This window comes from Hylobates moloch, unplaced genomic scaffold (assembly GCF_009828535.3).
Source record: "Hylobates moloch isolate HMO894 unplaced genomic scaffold, HMol_V3 SCAFFOLD_2, whole genome shotgun sequence".
In the NCBI taxonomy this organism is placed as follows: domain Eukaryota; kingdom Metazoa; phylum Chordata; class Mammalia; order Primates; family Hylobatidae; genus Hylobates; species Hylobates moloch.
Window position 1 is genome coordinate 56,596,028 of NW_026652277.1, and position 17,665 is coordinate 56,613,692.

Below are 17,665 nucleotides of genomic sequence, written 5' to 3' on the forward strand. Positions count from 1 at the left end.
TAATACAATGTTTAGTAAAAATCAAACATTTTATCCCTAATAACAGATTTTTAGTCCATCTATCAAGTATCTCCTTTTTACATTGTCTTCTATATAGAGACATTTTAGCTGACAACTTAGATACTAACTAAAATAAAACTGTCACCATCTCTCATTTTGATTGTTTAATGCTGAACTTTTCTAGGTCTCTTCCATTCATGTTGTCAGACATTTCTCTGAAATTTGGTGGCATTCTATTCACAGTCAAATGTTTGCTCTGCACAAATAGGTATGGAAGGATCCCTCCATGTCACTATTTCTCATAAGACTTTCCCTCATCAGAAGGAACGCCTCTTTGCTAGGTGAAAGTCTTTTGGGTTCTGTCAGTCTCTACCTCACCTCCCTCTCTTTTGCCTTTCCGGTTTCCCACAGCTAATTCCACTGACTTATTCACTTGAAAGCTTAGCTCTATTCCAGTTCCTAGAACAGATTAACATGGGATTCAGCTCTCTAGCAAATTCCATTTACCCCAAGCGACTCATTCTCTGCTTTAATGATGGAGTTCCTGCATTTGAGGATCCAAGTTTTATGTGCACCCAGTTTGCAGATACAGGCTTTATTCTTGGCCCCTGATATCAGGTTCTGAGACAGTATCTGCCTGGTACAGTAGCCTGATCCTAGGATGGAAGCTTTTCCATTCCCTGACCAATCCCTGCATTGTTGCAGCCCAGCTGACTACGAAAAGAACTCCCATATATTTTCCTAGGTTCTAAATATCACTTGCCTCACATCTCTCATTGCAGGGTGGTGCCTGCTTTTGAAACAGTATTTCATCTTGGATTCCCTGTTACTAATCATTTGCAAAGAACACAACCAAGGACCACTATATCCATGGATACTGCTAAATTTCCACTCTCAGGTTCAACATGTGTTCCATTATATGAGTATCATGTGCGTTCTACTGCTAGCTACTATGAATAATCAGTCAAGTACTATTGAATGCTATGAAATTAAGTTTTGCCACAATTCATCATCCAGTTAAAATTGTGCCAATTTCAGTTATCACTGTTACTAGCTCAATGGCTGACACTTTTTTTTTCTTTTTCTTTGCATTTAACAGTGTCTTGGAGCTGAACCCCATCGTAAATCAACCTGTTTCCTTCCTGTCTCAAGCTACTTTCCCAAGGTCTATCTCTATGCATGCCCCCTGCTTTTAAATTCATTTTCTCAAAAAGCACCTTATGTTTTCTACAATAACCCTAGGATAGCTATGAATCCTTTTCTCACACCATTCTAGATACCATCTTATGATGTTTTCATTCAGGGACTGCTATAAGACATGAAACTTGTTTTAACATACCACAAATCAGACACCAAAATGAGCAGTGTTTTCCCTCAAAATAGTTATGTTGGAGGCTATTTACTTAATCTAATGGTGTTATGAATGATCAAAGCATTTATTGAATTATTTGAAACTTGCCAGTTCCAGATCTTTGACCCTGTCTAAACAGGCCAATCCCATACTCTGGTTTCTCTTCATATACGTATAAATCTTTCGCCTTTTACTAAACAGGCCAATCCTATTACTTTATAGTATTTGATCAAGGAGCACTGTCCAGGTAAATCACTGTTCTAATAATCAGGCACAACTTGCTGTTACCAAAAAATTAGGTTTACCTATAAAGGATGAAAAATTTCTATTACTGGGGATATTTTTAAAAATAATCTCTCAAAGTAACTGTAAAAGTTTAAGTGTTGAGAAAAAGCATTATAGTTAGAATGGATTGCAACTTTCTTTTTCTATATGCAATGAAGTTCTTTTTTTCAAGAAACAGTTCATGTTTTGGAAAGTGAAACCTAATTCACTATTACCAAAAAAAAGAGGAGCAAAGGGAAATTCCATAACTTGGAGGCTACAATAAATAATACCTTCGATTTTGCAACATGGGACTTCCCCAGGGACAGCCAGCAGGTTTTGCTAAGTCAACTGTAATGCCCTTATCCAATCAGAATTAGGGAGGGAAAATGCCTTTGCAGATAAATACGGCACACTAGCTCCACGTTTTCTGAGACATTCCTCAACTGCTTAGACATATTCTGAGCCTACAGCAGAGGAGGAACCTCCAGTCTCAGTACCATGAATCAAACTGCCATTCTGATTTGCTGCCTTATCTTTCTGACTCTAAGTGGCATTCAAGGTAAGGAACATCAAAGGATACTTAATTTGTAAAATGAGAAATAGGAATAGGTATAAATTCTAAAAATACAGAAATAATGTATTTGTAAAAGTTTCACTGCATGCTTATAAATAAGAGGGAAATAGAGATTCCCTCAGATCATAAAACTTATATGAATTGAAGTGAGAGAAACAAATAGAATAAGAGAAAGAGAAGGAAAAAAGGGAAGGAGGACAGAAGAGATGGGGAAGAGGGAGGATAGAGAGAGAAAATGTGAGGGAATGCGGACAGATGAGATACAGATACTTTCTTACCTAACTAAGCTCAGTGAACCACATGAACTGTGCTTAAGGGTTTGACTTTATAATCAACAAGCTGCAATTCTTTTCTTCCAGATAATCAACTATTTAATCATTTATAGTTGTGTTATGATGAGATCCATTCCTCCTCAGATTAAGTGACTATTTGCTGATATGGGGATATAGGTTCTGCTAAATACCACCAGTCTACATTAAATGCCTAAAATGAACATTGTGCTAACCTTCTCTGCTGTTCCTCTTTTCCTACAGGAGTGCCTCTCTCTAGAACTGTACGCTGTACCTGCATCAGCATTAGTAATCAACCTGTTAATCCAAGGTCTTTAGAAAAACTTGAAATTATTCCTGCAAGTCAATTTTGTCCACGTGTTGAGATCATGTGAGTGAAATCCCATCTGATTATCACTTCCCTGGTTGTAATTATATACTGTATTAAATATGTAATGATAATAACAAAAGATCAGTAAAGGGTTTGTGATGATTCTAAAACTAATGTACAGCAAACAAAAACATGCAGAGTGAAACTTAAATGTCTGACTTCAGAACTGCATATGCCATCTGTCTTATTGACCCAACACAGTTTTAAATATTTTCATCCCTATTTATTTCTACAGTGCTACAATGAAAAAGAAGGGTGAGAAGAGATGTCTGAATCCAGAATCTAAGGCCATCAAGAATTTACTGAAAGCAGTTAGCAAGGAAAGGTAGGTTTGCTGTTGCTTGCAGAAGAATTGCTCTTTAGGAAACGGCAATCTTGGGAGTCAGAAATACTTGCATTGTGGTTTGCTGTGCAATCACTGGTTTAAAAGCATGTTACCACCACGCCCTCCCCTACCTCCATTTATTTAAATGCTGAGGCACCATCTTGTGTGATAAGTATCAGAAGTTACCCTGATTACCTGTCAACCTTGAAGTACAGCTATAACTATCTAAGCAAAACTGACACATTTTCCCCAAGTCTTTTATGGCTTGAAAAAAAGCAACCCCTGTAATCCATAATGAATGCATAGCAGCAGGAAAACTCAGTTATCTATGAACTCGGTACTTTCCAAACAGGACCCAGTCTGAAGCCAGAGTCAGAGTATCACACTTTTATATCCCCTTTCTCTTCTTAACAGGTCTAAAAGATCTCCTTAAAACCAGAGGGGAGCAAAATCGACACGGTGCTGCCAAGGATGGACCACACAGAGGCTGCCTCTCCCATCACTTCCCTACATGGAGTATATGTCAAGCCATAATTGTTCTTAGTTTGCAGTTACACTAAAAGGTGACCAATCATGGTCACCAAATCAGCTGCTACTACTCCTGTAGGAAGGTCAATGTTCATCATCCTAAGCTACTCAGTAATAACTCTACCCTGGCACTATAATGTAAGCTCTACTGAGGTGCTATGTTCTTAGTGGATGTCCTAACCCTGCTTCCGGTATTTCCCTCACCTTTCCCATCTTCCAAGGGTACTAAGGAATCTTTCTGCTTTGGGGTTTATCAGAATTCACAGAATCTCAAATAACTAAAAGGTATGCCATCAAAGTGATAACACAATCTGCTTTTTAAAGAATGCTCTTTACTTCATGGACTTCCACTGCCATCCTCCCAAGGGGCCCAAATTCTTTCAGTGGCTACCGACATACAATTCCAAACACATACAGGAAGGTAGAAATATCTGAAAATGTATGTGTAAGTATTCTTATTTAATGAAAGACTGTACAAAGTAGAAGTCTTAGATGTATACATTTCCTATATTGTTTTCAGTGTACATGGAATAACTTATGTAATTAAGTATTATGTATCGACGAGTAACAGGAAAATTTTAAAAATACAGATAGATATATGCTCTGCATGTTATGTAAGATAAATGTGCTGAATGGTTTTCAAAATAAAAATGAGGTACTCTCCTGGAAATATTGAGAAAGACTATCTAAATGTTGAAAGACCAAAAGGTTAATAAAGTAATTATAACTAAGATGAAGTGTCTTGTGTGTCACTTGGTTAGGATATTTATTTCATAAGAAATTTAGATTGGAGAATCTATGGCCTGTAGAAGAAGGTGGCATGGGCAGAAGACAAATGAGTTAGAGAATTACCACTCTTTCTCCTTCCAACTGTAATCTCCTGAAAGGCCCATCATATAAGATCCTACAGAACTAATGTAGCATAACAGAGCTTGGCCTAATCTCCAAATCCCTATAGCCAAATTTCTTTTTTTTTTAATCTCTTATTTTTTTAGACACAGGGTCTTCCTCTGTCACCCAAGCCGGAGTGCAGTGGTGCAATCATAGCTCACTGCAGCCTCGAACTCCTGGACTCAAGTAATCCTCTGACCTCAGCCTCCAGAGAAACTGGGATTACAGGTGCAAGCCACCACATCCAGCCCTATGGCCAAATTTCTCTAAGACATATCCACTTGAATATCCCACAGGAACTTCAGTTTAAACTCCAAAATAAACTAATTCTCCTCTCCCTGAGATCCGTTTCTCCTCCTCTATTCTATGTCCTAGTTTAATTGCACCATCATCCAATCAGTTTCCCAAACCAGAAACCTGGGAGAAATTCTATACTACTTCTTCCTCTCCTCCCACATCCAATTACTTACTAAGAAGATCTTCACAATACATTTAGTTGGCAAATTATTAGCATCTAGAACATGTAAAGAATTCCCATAAATCAAAAAGGAAAAGACAAGGCTGGGTGTAGTGGCTCATGCCTGTAATCTCAGCACTTTGGGAAGCCAAGGCAGGAGGATTGCTTCAGCTCAGGAGTTTGAGATCAGCCTGGAAACACAGTGAGACCCTGTCTCTACCAAAAAAAATTTTTTTTTTAGCTACTTAGGAGGCTGAGGCAGGAGGATCACCTGAGCCCAGGAGTCTGGGGTTACAGTGAGCTATGACTGCAACACTGCACTCCAGCTTGGGCAACAGAGTGAGACCTCATCTCTAAAAGAAAAAAAAAAGGAAACAGAAGTGAGTAAGAATTTCACAGAAGTAAGAAGCATAAGCCCCTAACATGCAAAGATGTTCAACCTCATTTGTAATCAAGGAAATGTACATTCAAATCATTGTGAAATAACATTTCACACCACTAAACTGGCAAAACTTTTAAAGTTCGATAACATCAACCATTGCCAAGGATGCAAGGCAATGAAGAATGCTCTTCCACTGCTGATGAAAGAAAAAATAGCTATGACTACTCTGGAAAACAGTTTGGCATTATCTCACAAAGCTAAACACTGGCATACCCCATGTTCCAGCAATTCTACTACTATGTATATACCACAGATATTCTTGCATAGGACGTACATCAGAACGTGATATGGCCGGGCACGGTGGCTCATGCCTGTAATCCCAGCACTTTGGGAGGCCGGATCACGAGGTCAGGAGATTGAGACCATCCTGGCTAACACAGTGAAACCCCGTCTCTGCTAAAAATACAAAAAAATTAGCCAGGCTTAGTGGCGGGCACCTGTAGTCCCAGCTACTCGGGAGGCTGAGGCAGGAGAACGGCGTGAACCCAGGAGGCAGAGCTTGCAGTGAGCCGAGATTGTGCCACTGCACTCCAGCCTGGGCGACAGAGCGAGACTCCATCTCAAAAATAATAATAATAATAATAATGTGATAGCAGCATTGCTTTTTTTTTTTTTTTTTTTGAGACGGGGTCTCACTCTGTTGCCCAGGCTGGAGTGCAGTGGCGCAATCTCAACTGGGATTATAGGGTGGGCCACCGTGCCCGGCCAAGAACTGCTTTTTTATCAGATTGAATTTTTGTATTTAACAAGCTTCAGTGTACAGTACACCGATCTTCCCAGAAACAATAAAGTCTGTTGTAGTATAATTTTAACATAGTTCATTCAACTGCAAGTACATAGTTTATTTTTTAATAATGACTGTATTTTAAAACTAACTCACATAATTCATGAAAATCTAACCATTAGCTCTCCCTAGCCAATACAAGCCATCACCAGAATAGCACTGCATTTATTCTCTGTAATTATTCTACTTCTCTTTTTTACTCCTTTCCTGAGTATTGCAAAAACACACTTAGTTCTAATCGTTTTGATATTTTTCATCTTTTGGTGGGGCCATTTTTTTCACAAATAACCTTATTATGTTCAAATTCCCATGAATTCATTGGATTACTTCCTTTCTGGCATATGTTCTTTTTTTTTTTTCCTTGAGATGGGGTCTCACTCTGTCACCCAGGCTGGAGTGCAAATGGTGTGATCTCGGCTCACTCCAACCTCCACCTCCCAGGCTCAAGCAATCCTCCCACCTCTGCCTCCCATGTAGCTAGGACCACAGGCATGTGCCACCACGCCAGCTAAATTTTTTTTGGTATTTTTGGTAGATAATACAAATATGAGGCTTCACCATGTTGCCCAGGCTGGTCTCAAACTTCTGAGCTCAGGCGATCCACCCACCTCAGCCTCCCAAAATACTGGGGTTATAGGCATGAGCCACCATGTTCAGCTCTGGCATATGTTCTTCATTTGCTTTGTTTAGATTCACTTTTATATGGCAATGTAAAATATAGTAAACTTGGTATTCCATTCATAGCACAGGGAGACTTTTCATGGCATATTACTTTGTATTTAATACTTCTTGAATTTTTTTTCTTTCCAACTTTTATTTTAGGTTCAGGGAGTACACATGCAGGTCTGTTACCTGGGTAAATCGTGTGTTGTGGGGGTATGGTGTATAGATTATTTCATCACCCAGGTAATAAGCATAGTACCAGAGAGGTAGTTTTTGGATCTTCATCTTCCTCCCTACCCCCACTGCCGAGTAGGTCCCAGTATCTATTGTTGCCTTCTTTGTGTCCATGGTTACTCAATGTTTAGTTCCCACTTACAAGTGAGAACACGCAGTATTTGGTGTTCTGTTCCTGTGTTAATTCGTTTAGGATAATGGCCTCCAGCTTCATCTGTGTTGCTGCAAAGGACATGATTTTGTTCTTTTTTAGTATTCCATGGTGTATATGTACCACATTTTCTTTATGAAGTCCACCGTTATGGGCATCTAGGTTGGTTCCAGGTCTTTGCTATTGTGAATAGGGCTGAGATACATGTGCACGTATCTTTATGGTAGAATGATTTACATCTGTTTGGGTATAAACCCAGTTATGGGATTGCTGAGTTGAATGGTAGTTCTATTTGAAGTTCTTTGAGAAATCTCCAAGCTGCCTCTCACAGTGGCTGAACTGATCAGTACCTCTTTCAGTGATACAAAGTTAAAACCAGGTAGGAAAGATGGTCTTGAATAGCCAATGCCACCCCTCTCCCTTCCCCTAGCAGTGGCCATGTGGTACAGAAAGATAATCTGTGTGCTTGGGGCAACCCAGTAATGCTCTGTCACAGTGGAAAGCAAAATTAGGCTGAACTCAGTGGACGCCCATGGAGGGAGCATTTAGACCAGCCCCAAGCAAAGGGGAATCACCCATCCTAGTGGTTAGAAGTTGAGTTTTGGCAAGTCTTGCCTCTGCTGGCTAAAGTGCTCTGGGGTCCTGAATAAATCTGAAAGGCAGTCTAGGCCACAAGAATTGCAAGTCCTAGGGAGTCCTAGTGCTGTGCTGAAGAGCCAGTGGACTTGGGGAGTGCACAACCTAGTTGGGGGAACATGACCTAATGAGACACCAACCAGGGCAGCAAAAAGAGTCTTTGCACCACCCTTCCCAATCCCAGGCAACACAGCTCACAGCAATAAAAGCGACTCCTTCCTTCTGCTTGAGAGGGAAGAGTAAAGAGGACCTTGTCTTGCAACTTGGATACCAGTTCAGCCACAGTAGGATAGGGTGCTGGGTAGAGAGTCATGAGGCCCCTATTCCAGGCCCTAGATCCCAGATGACATTTCTAGACATGCCCTGGGCCAGAAGGGAACCTGCTGCCTTGAAGGGAAGGACCCAGTGCTGGTAGGATTCATCACCTGCTGACTGAAGAGCCCTTGGGCACTGAATAACCAGCAGCCAATACCCGGGTAGTACACATTGGGCCTTGGGTGAGACTCAGATATGCTGGCTTTAGGTGAGACCCAGCACATTCCCAACTGTGGTGGTCATAGTGAGAGATTCCTTCTGCTTGAGAAAAGCAGAAGGAAAAGTAAAGGGGACTTTTCTTGAACCACAGGTACCAGCTCGGCCACAGTGAGGTAGAGCACCAAGTGGGCTCTTGGGTCCCCAATTCCAGCCTAGGCTTAGATGGCATTTCTGGACCTGCCCTGGGCCAGAAGGGAGCCCACTGCCCTGAAACGTGAGTCCCAGGCTGGGCAGCATTCACCATAAGCAGACTGAAGAGCCCTTGGGCCTTAAGTGAATATTGGCGGTAGGTAGCCTGTCTGTACATCCCATGGGCCTGTGGTGACGGGCATGAGTAAAAGGCTCCTCTGCCTCTGGAAAGGGGAGGGAGGAATGGGAAAGACTTTGTCTCATAGTTTGAGTGCCAGCTTAGCCACAACAGAATAGAGCACCAGGGAGATATCTAAGGTTTTTACTCCAGTTCCTGGCTCCCAGACAGCATCTCTGGGCCCATCTGGTGCCTGGGAAAACTTGCTGCTTGCAGGGAAGGATATAAGCCTGGCTGACTTTTCCACATGCTGATGGTAGAGCTGTAGGGCCTTGAGCAAACACAGATGGTAGCCAGGTAGTGGTTACAGTGACATGCCTTGGGTGAGACCCAGTGCTGTGCTGGCTTCAGGTCTGACCCAGCACGTCAGTGGTTGTGGCCAAAGGGGTGCTTGGTGTCATCCCACCCCCAACCCCAAGCAGCTCAGCACAGAGAGAGAGATTTCATTTGTTTAGGAGAAACTAAGGGACAAGAACAAGAGTCAGCCTGGTAATCCAGAGAATTCTTCCAAATCTTATCTAAGACCACCAAGGCGGTATCTCTTTGAGTCTGCAAGAACTACAGTATTACTGGGCTTGGGGTATTCCTAATGCAAATATGGCTTAGATAGCAACACTCAAATACCTTCAAATATCTGGAAATATGTCTAGCAGCAAACTTTTCAGTAGAAACCTTACAGGCCAGGATAGAATGGCATGACATATTTAAAGTGCTGAAGAAAAAACATGTTTAACCTAGAATAGTATATCCAGTGAAAATATCCCTTAAACATGAATGAGAAATAAAGACTTTCCAAACTCATTCTATAAGGCCAGTATTACCCTGATACCAAAATCAAAGACACATCAAAAAAAGAAAACAACAGGCCAATATCTCTCATGAATATTGATGCAAAAATCCTCAATAAAATACTAACAAACCTAGGCCAGGCATTGTGCCTATAATCCCAGGCCAGGCTTGTGCCTATAGTCCCAGCACTCTAGGAGGCCAAAGCCAGAGGATTGCTTGAGCCCAGGAGTTCAAGACTACACTGACCAACATGGCAAAAACCCATCTCTACAAAAAATACAAAAATTAGCTGGGCATGGTGGCGCATGCCTATGGTCCCAGCTACTCGAGAGGCTGAGGTGGGAGGATTGTTTGAGCCAGGTTGAGGCTGTAGTGAACCATAATCATGCCATTGCCCTCAAGCCTAGGCAACGGAGTGAGGCCTTGTCTCAACAAACCAAAGCAAATCAAACCTTTTATACATATAAGCTCATTAGGCCAGAGCTTAATACATTTACATTTAAAGTTATTACTGATAAGGTTTTACTTTGCCTTTCAGCTATTGAATTTTTTAAGTGGCTTATTTTTTGGTTCCTCAATTTCTCCATTACTGCCTTTTTTGGTAAGTAGTTGAATTTTTAGAGTGTACTATTTTGAGTCCCTTCTTTCCTTTTCTGTATATTTTTAGTTATTCTCTTACTGGTTACTTTGGGGATTACAATTAACATGCTAAACTTGTAACATCCTAGTTTGAATACCACCTTAGTTTCAACAGTAAACAAACACACTCTGCTCCTATATATCTGCATCCCTCCCCTTTGACAATTATTATTGTCACAGATTACAGCACTGTATGCTCATTAATACATATTTATAATTATGGTTTTATGCATTTTTTAATTCACATAGGAAAAATGAGAACGTACAAACCAAAAGTACAATAATACTGGTTTTTATATTACCTACACAGTTACCTTTACCAGTATTATTCCTTCATATGTCTTGGAGTTAGTATCCTTTCATTTCAGCCTGCATGACTGCCTTCAACATGTTGTGTAGAGCAAGTCTACTAGTAATAAACCCCCCCTAGCTTCAGTCTATTTAAAAATGTCTTCATTTCTTTTTCATTCTTGAAGGGTAGTTTTGCCAGATATAGAATTCTTCATTGACAGATTTTTTTTTTCTTTCAGCACTTTAAACATGTTGTTTCACTGCCCTCTTGCTTCCTTGCTTTCTGATAAGAAATCAGCTGTTAATGTTATCTAGGATCCCTTGGATGTATATGATGAATCACTTCACTTGTTGCTTTCAAGATTCTCTCTTTGTCTCTTGAGTTTTGGCAGTTTGACTATTATATATCTCAGTGTGGATCTTTTTGAGTTTAACTTGCTTGGAGTTCACTGAGCTTCTTGGATTCATGCAGATTCATATATTTCATTGGATTTCCTTAGTTTTCAGTCATTATTTCTGTGAATAGTCTTCTGTCCCTTTCTCGATCTTCTCCTTCTGAAACTTGTATTATGCATATATTGGTCCACTTGACGGTGTCTCATAGGTCTCTTAGGCTCTGTTCACTTTTCTTCATTCTTTTTTCTTTCTACTTCTCAGCCTTGAAAATTTCAATTGTCCTATCTTCAGATTTGCAGATTCTTTCTTCTGCTGGCTCAAAACTGCTGTTGAACCCAGCTACTAAATTTTTTCACTTCAGTTTTGCACTTTTCTGCTCCATCATTTCTATTTATTTCCTTTTTTATAATTTCTATCCCTTTATTGATATTCTCATTTTGTCTGGTTTTCCTTTTGTTTTTTTGTACATGATTTCCTTTAGCTCTTGGTCTAGTAAGTCCAAAGACTGTGCTTCCTCAGGGACCTCACCTTAACTTAATTACCTCTGTGAAAACCCTATCTCTAAATATAGTCACCTTCTGAGGTACTGGCAGTTAGGTTTTCAACATAAGCATTTGGTGGGGGAACACAATTCAGCCCCTAACTTGTGTTTTCTTTTTTTTAATTATGAAGGAAATTAATTTAACAAAATGGAAAAAGCAAATATTTTCACTAAAAATGCATTAGAGCTTCCTAACCAAAATATGTAAAGAATTGATAGATATTTACAAGGTCAAAACTCTGACTCTACTTGACAAGTGGTCTTAAAAAGGAAGGAAATGCAGATGTTAAACCAATACAAAGTAAAATACCAATTTGTAAGAAAATGGAATTAACACTAGTCTCTAGTGCCAATTTTCACATGCTAAATGAACAAAAGTAAATAAAATGACAAGAGGATTGTGAAACAGATACATCTACATACTGATAGCCCAATCTTTCTGGCAAGCAATCTGTCAAAATGTTACAGAAGATACAGAAACGTTTTTTAACCTTTGTCCCTGTAGTTCCAAAGATGGGAAATACCCCAAGAGAGTAAAATCTTTTTTAAAATAGTAAGAGCACTGTTGTATTACTGAGACATTATTGGAAACAACTCAAATACACAGAACTGAGAATGAAGAGGCTAGAAATATGAGAACATTTTACAAATATATAAACTATGTAGACACAAGGAAATGTTCATGTAAAATAAGATTAAAGACTGGTGACAAGGGGCAGATGTAGATACAGGTGTGTGTGTGTGTGTGTGTGTGTGTGTGTGTGTGTGTGTATAAATCTCATGTTATTCCCTTAGTCAAAATTCTGCAGTGTCTCCTCCCCACATAGAGATTCACAAGGCACTTCATCGTCTTGTTCCTGCCACATTTCTAGACCAATTTCTCACCACTCCATTATTCACTCTACCGTCCACCCTTGCTAAAGTACTTGCAGCTTCTCAAATTTGGCATACCTTCTCCCGCCTCTTGCTTAGAATATTCCCCCAACTTCTTCTTGTAACAAATTTCAGCCAATTCTCCCTTTCAGACCTAACTCAGATAGCTGTGTTTGAACCCATCAGCCAGGGTTGTGCACTTCTCTGTACCTCCAATTATTCTGTACAATCCTTTATCATACCACTTCTTCCATAATAAGTGTTAATGTACATGCTTTTCCCCCACTGAACTGTGAGCTCTTTGAGGAAATCACTGTTCATATATGTGTCCTCCGAGTCTAGAACCATAAGAATAAAAGTTTGGTGGATGAAATGAATGATAAACAGTAAACGAAGATTTTTAAGAATGTGGATTTTTTTCTTGTAAAATTACATAGGCAATTTTAAAGTGACATTTTAAATAAATATGGATATTTTAAGTATAAACATATTTTCTTTTCAGGATAATTTTTCTTCAGGTTAGTCAGCAGCTTCTTAATGGCTATTGTTACATATCATCAGACTACAAGCTGACTTGCCTAAAGTCACCGAGCAAAAATGTTGCTATTGTCAACATTTTGCAAAAGTTGTCCTTTACATCGTGTCCTTAACATGCTCTCTCAAAACTGTTTATTCACAAACCTAACCCAGTCCTTAAGTTTTACATGAGAAATATAAACCAAGAAGCCAGATAATAAGATTAGGAAAGGAAGAACTTGATCCTTTCTCTTAGTGACTTAGATGCAGACAGGATATAAAACCTCCCACAGCTAGGATTTGCCTGCATGTAACTTACCATGTTGTATTTAGGAAGGAAGGAATGACTCCCTGAGTGGGGAGAGGAGAGGGAAAAAGAAAAATCAGAATATTCTCTTGGGGCTTCTAAGACTTTCAAGAAATAAACCCCTTTCTAGTCAGCTTAATACTAACAACAGCTGCCGAGAGGAGGGGAAGTCCACACTGTGAGAAATTCAAACAGGCCTGGAGGTTTCTTTATGAGAGAAACTTCTCCTCTCACAAGTAAAAAGGGAAGGCTCTTATCGTCCCTGCGACAGAGTCAGTCACACTGGATAATTAAACAGAACACCCCGATTCTACAACCGAAAAGATTCAAGGGGGAGGCTGGGCCACACCTGTGAAAACTAAGAATTCCGTTTTGTAAAGTTCTTTGGGGTTACATTAGCATTTGGATCCCCTACGGACACAGAACTGGAATTTTTCAAGGCACAGGAAGTTAAAATTCTTGTCCAAAAAGGAATTGGTAACTGTTGATTTCAGCTCTAGATCATCCTTGGCTCCATTCCCAGGGCTGTGAGAAACGCCTGCAATATCCTCTCACCAGGTTTCTGTTTCTCCTAAAAGCCTGGTCTAGCCATAAATGCAACGATCAATGGGATTTTCTCCTTCCCGCTGCCTGCTTCTTGAGAGAATGTGGTTGCTCTCAGACTTTGCATGACAAGTTCCCAAACGAAGCCCAGGAAACTAGTGTCTGGACAGGCCTGAGCTGGGCGCAGCGGCCCCAGCATGCTCGGAGGGGGCCCTACGCTACCATGGCAGAACAGTTTCACCACGAAGCAGGGTCAGGCGAGAGAAGCCCTCCCACTCCGCTTGCTATCTCAGAAAATTAGCCCCTTTTTGGGTAATAAATAAGATCTGGCCTCAGGGACTCCCAACTGACCCCAACACCTCCTTTCTCTTATCCGAAGGGCCTCTTTCCCAGTCACTGAAGCCCACGGCCCAGGGTTACCCCTAAGCCCAGTGCCCTGGCCCTTCTGGGGCATTCGTTCCCTGCTGGCCTCACCCAAGCTTCGTGTGAAACCTGCAAAACGGGCCTCTCCGCTCATGGCCACCGCCGCTGAGAACCTTCCCACCCATCCTCAAAAGCACGGCCATCTCGGCTGGGGAGGCTGCGGGCTGCTCAGGGCACAGAGAGGAGCAATCCTGAAGGCACAGCCACTACCTTTCGCCCCCAAGGTGCTTCTCTTCGCCTCCGGCTGGATCGGCACTGGCAGCAAAGGTACCCAGCGGCAACACGAGCAGCACAAGCGAGCGTTGAGACCTCCAGGTATAACCTCCTCACTGAAGAAGGTTCTGGAAGACCAGTTGGCTGGGCATGCGCAGTACACGCACCTTGGGCCCAGCTGAGGTCGCTGCGTGTGAGGGCCCTGGAGCCAGGCAGCCCTTAGCAGACCCTGTCCAACTTCCAGACCTGCCGAGCCAGCTCCCAGCTCCTTCCTTCATGCGTGTGTGCTTACTGGGTGCCAGGCACTGTGTTCAGCACCATGCTCAGACGGGGACCGTCGCAGGCCTTCCTTGCCTAGTGGTGGAAGGAAATGTTAACCATAGGGTTGCAGGGAAACGTAGCGTTGCCGCGGACACGGGCTCAGCAAGGCCTCTGCAAGTGTGCGGTGAGAGCCCCTCTGGAGTTCAGGGAAGTCTTCCCAGGGAAATGATGTTGGCCTAGGTAACTATGGTAACTACTATGCAGGAGGGCAGGAATGAGGAGCATGCACAGTCGCTCCAGGCAGAAGAATGGCATGAGCAAAAACAGTGCCATGAGAAGGAGCATTGTCCCCTTTGAAAACTGAGATAAGAGCCGGGTGCAGTGGCTCACGCCTGCAATTGCAGCACTTTGGGAGGGCGGGCAGATCGCTTGAGGTCAGGAGTTCGAGACCAGCCTGGGCAACATGGTGAAACCCGGTCTCTACCAAAAATACAGAAATTAGCCCGGCATGGTGGCAGGTGCCTGTAATCCCAGCTACTTGGGAGGCTGAGGCAGGAGAATCGCTTGAGCCTGGGAGACGAAAGTTGTGGTGAGCTGAGATGGCACCATTGCACTCCAGCCTGGGCAAAAAAAAACAAAACTCCGTCTCAAAAAGAACGAAAAGAAAAGAAAAGAAGAGGGGAGGGGAAGGAGAAGGAGAAAAGAAAAGAAAACTGAGAAAAGACAAAGTGATGGGAGCAGAGAGCTGTGCAAGAAGAGGCTAGAAAGGTGGGTAGCACCAACAGTGCTGGGCCTTAGTTCTTATAGTAAGAAATTTCCATCCTCCTTTCTTTGCTGGAAAGAATAGCCAGTAGCCCTGTGATGCTTTGCAGTTGACAATCCGTCTTTGGCATTAATCTTAACACCCTGTGAGGTCTAATAATTTTCTTAAATGAGGGAGATGAAGCTCACAAAAATTAAGTATTTTGCACACAGTCATTAAGTAGTAAAGCAGGAACGTGAACCTATTTCCACTCTATGCATTGCCACAGTCAGTACCAAAACTAAGCATGAGCAAATGGATAAGCTGTATCAATGGTCACCACATGTTTTCTTCAAAAAGAATTCCGTAATTCCATTTAAGTATTAATAATCTGTATAGAAGTCAGTCAAAAAATGTGCACCATGTGACATGAAATGCTAATATCCATTTTCCTCCAATTCTACAGCATGCATTGTCAATGGGAGGAGGGGTAAATTGCTCCCAAGAGGGACAAAAATCGGTTCTTGGAGAGCTAAATAATCTTAGACATTACAATGACTAGTGGCCTACCAAAGTTCAACCCTACCCAACAAAATCTTATTTCTTAGCATTTGATTTCTCTCTTTAGGAAGAAATTAAATTTAGTTTTCAGTTCATTTTAATTTATTTTTTCTCAGAGCAAGGTGAAATGTGTGTGTGTGTGTGTGTGTGTGTGTGTGTCTGCGCGCGCACGTGCGCACACACGCACATGCAGTGCTGAGTCCATAATGAAAAAAAACTTTGAGAAACATTGTTTTACAATAATGAAATCTCCAATCTTTAGCTAGTCAACCAAAATAAAGATCACATTTCTTAACTTCCCCTACAGCTAGGTGTAGCCACGTGATTAAGGCCTGCCTCCATGGGAGGTGATAGAAAATGATGGGTGCAACTTCTAAGATGTCTAAAAAGAAGGGACATGCCCTTTTTCTGCCTTCTCATCATCCTATACTTGGAAATTGGACATGGTGGCAAGCCACCTTTGGCCATGTGTGTGAGGGCAGCAATCTAGAGATGGTGACAACACAAGAAAGGAGGAGCCTGGAAGACCTCATGGGAAAGAGCCACTATCCAAGTGCTAATACACCTATGTCTCTCAGGGAGAAATAAGCTTCTATCTTAGCCACTGTTTTCTGTTGTTGTTGTTTATTTTTTTATTTTTCCATAAGTTATTGAGGTACAGGTGCTATTTGGTTACACGAATAAGTTCTTTAGTGGTGATTTGTGAGATTTCGGTTCACCCATCACCCAAGCAGTATACACTGCACCCTATTTGTAGTCTTTTATCCCTCACCCCGCTCCCACTCTTCTCCACAAGACCCCAAACTCCGTTGTATCATTCTTATGCCTTTGTGTCCTCATAGCTTAGCTCCCACATATCAGTGAGAACAGATGATGTTTGGTTTTCCATTCCTGAGTTACTTCACTTAGAATAATAGTCTCCAATCTCATCCAGATCACTGCTAATGCCGTTAATTCATTCCTTTTTGTGGCTGAGTAGTATTCTATCATGTATATATAAACCACAGTTTCTTTATTCACTCATTGATTGATGGGCATTTGGGTTGGTTCCATGATTTTGCAATTGTGAATTATGCTGCTATAAACATGCATGTGCAAGTACATTTTTCAAATAATGACTTCTTTTCCTCTGGGTGGACACCCAGTAGTGGGATTGCTGGATCAAAAATGGTAGTTCTACTTTTTAGTTCTTTAAGGAATCTCCACACTGTTTTCCATAGCGGCTGTGCTAGTTTACATTCCCACCAGCAGTGTAGAAGTGTTCCCTGAACACCAAGTCCACACCAACATCTGCTGTTTTTTGATTTTTTGATTATGGCCATTCTTGCAGGAGTAAGGTGGTATCACATCGTGGTTTTGATGTGCATTTCCCTGATCATTAGTGATGAGCATTTTTTCATATGTTTGTTGGTCATTCGTGTATCTTCTTTTGAGAATTGTATATTGATGTCCTTAGCCTACTTTTTAATGGGATTGTTTGTTTTTTACTTACTGATTTGTTTGAGTTCATTCTAGATTCTGGATATTAGTCCTTTATCAGGTATATAGATTGTGAAGATTTTCTCCCACTCTGTGGGTTGTCTGTTTACTCTGCTGACTGTTCCTTTTGCTGTGCAAAAGCTCTTTAATTTAATAGGGTCCCAGCTATTTATCTTCATTTTTATTGCATTTCTTAGCCACTGTTAACTTGGGTCTCTTACATGCAACTGACCCCTTATTCTAACCAATCTATTAATTTAAAAAATAATACTGTAGCAGGAATGATA

At 41.3% G+C, this 17,665-nt stretch overlaps 2 protein-coding genes across 7 annotated transcripts in view; one reads left to right on the top strand and one right to left on the bottom strand.

Moving 5' to 3' along the window:
• Window positions 1-14,465, bottom strand: part of ART3 (ADP-ribosyltransferase 3 (inactive)) — a 110,872-nt gene extending 96,407 nt beyond the window's left edge. For all 6 annotated transcript variants that reach the window (XM_058433770.1, XM_058433754.1, XM_058433764.1 and 3 more), the window contains exon 1: window positions 14,333-14,465. The gene's annotated coding sequence lies outside the window, so the exon portion shown is untranslated. The remainder of the gene's footprint in view (window positions 1-14,332) is intronic.
• Window positions 2,048-4,436, top strand: CXCL10 (C-X-C motif chemokine ligand 10). The gene is made up of 4 exons (XM_032149877.2): window positions 2,048-2,177; window positions 2,726-2,852; window positions 3,088-3,177; window positions 3,592-4,436. The coding sequence occupies exons 1-4, from the start codon at window positions 2,117-2,119 to the stop codon at window positions 3,608-3,610; spliced, it is 297 nt and encodes a 98-aa protein (XP_032005768.1). The 5' UTR covers window positions 2,048-2,116; the 3' UTR covers window positions 3,611-4,436.
• Window positions 14,466-17,665: the final 3,200 nt, after the last annotated feature.

Coding starts and splice junctions, on each gene's coding strand:
- CXCL10 (XM_032149877.2), top strand. CDS start 2,117: ATGAATCAAACTGCCATTCTGATTTGCTGCCTTATCTTTCTGACTCTA. Junction 2,178..2,725: donor GACTCTAAGTGGCATTCAAG/GTAAGGAACATC, acceptor CTTTTCCTACAG/GAGTGCCTCTCTCTAGAACT. Junction 2,853..3,087: donor TGTCCACGTGTTGAGATCAT/GTGAGTGAAATC, acceptor TTATTTCTACAG/TGCTACAATGAAAAAGAAGG.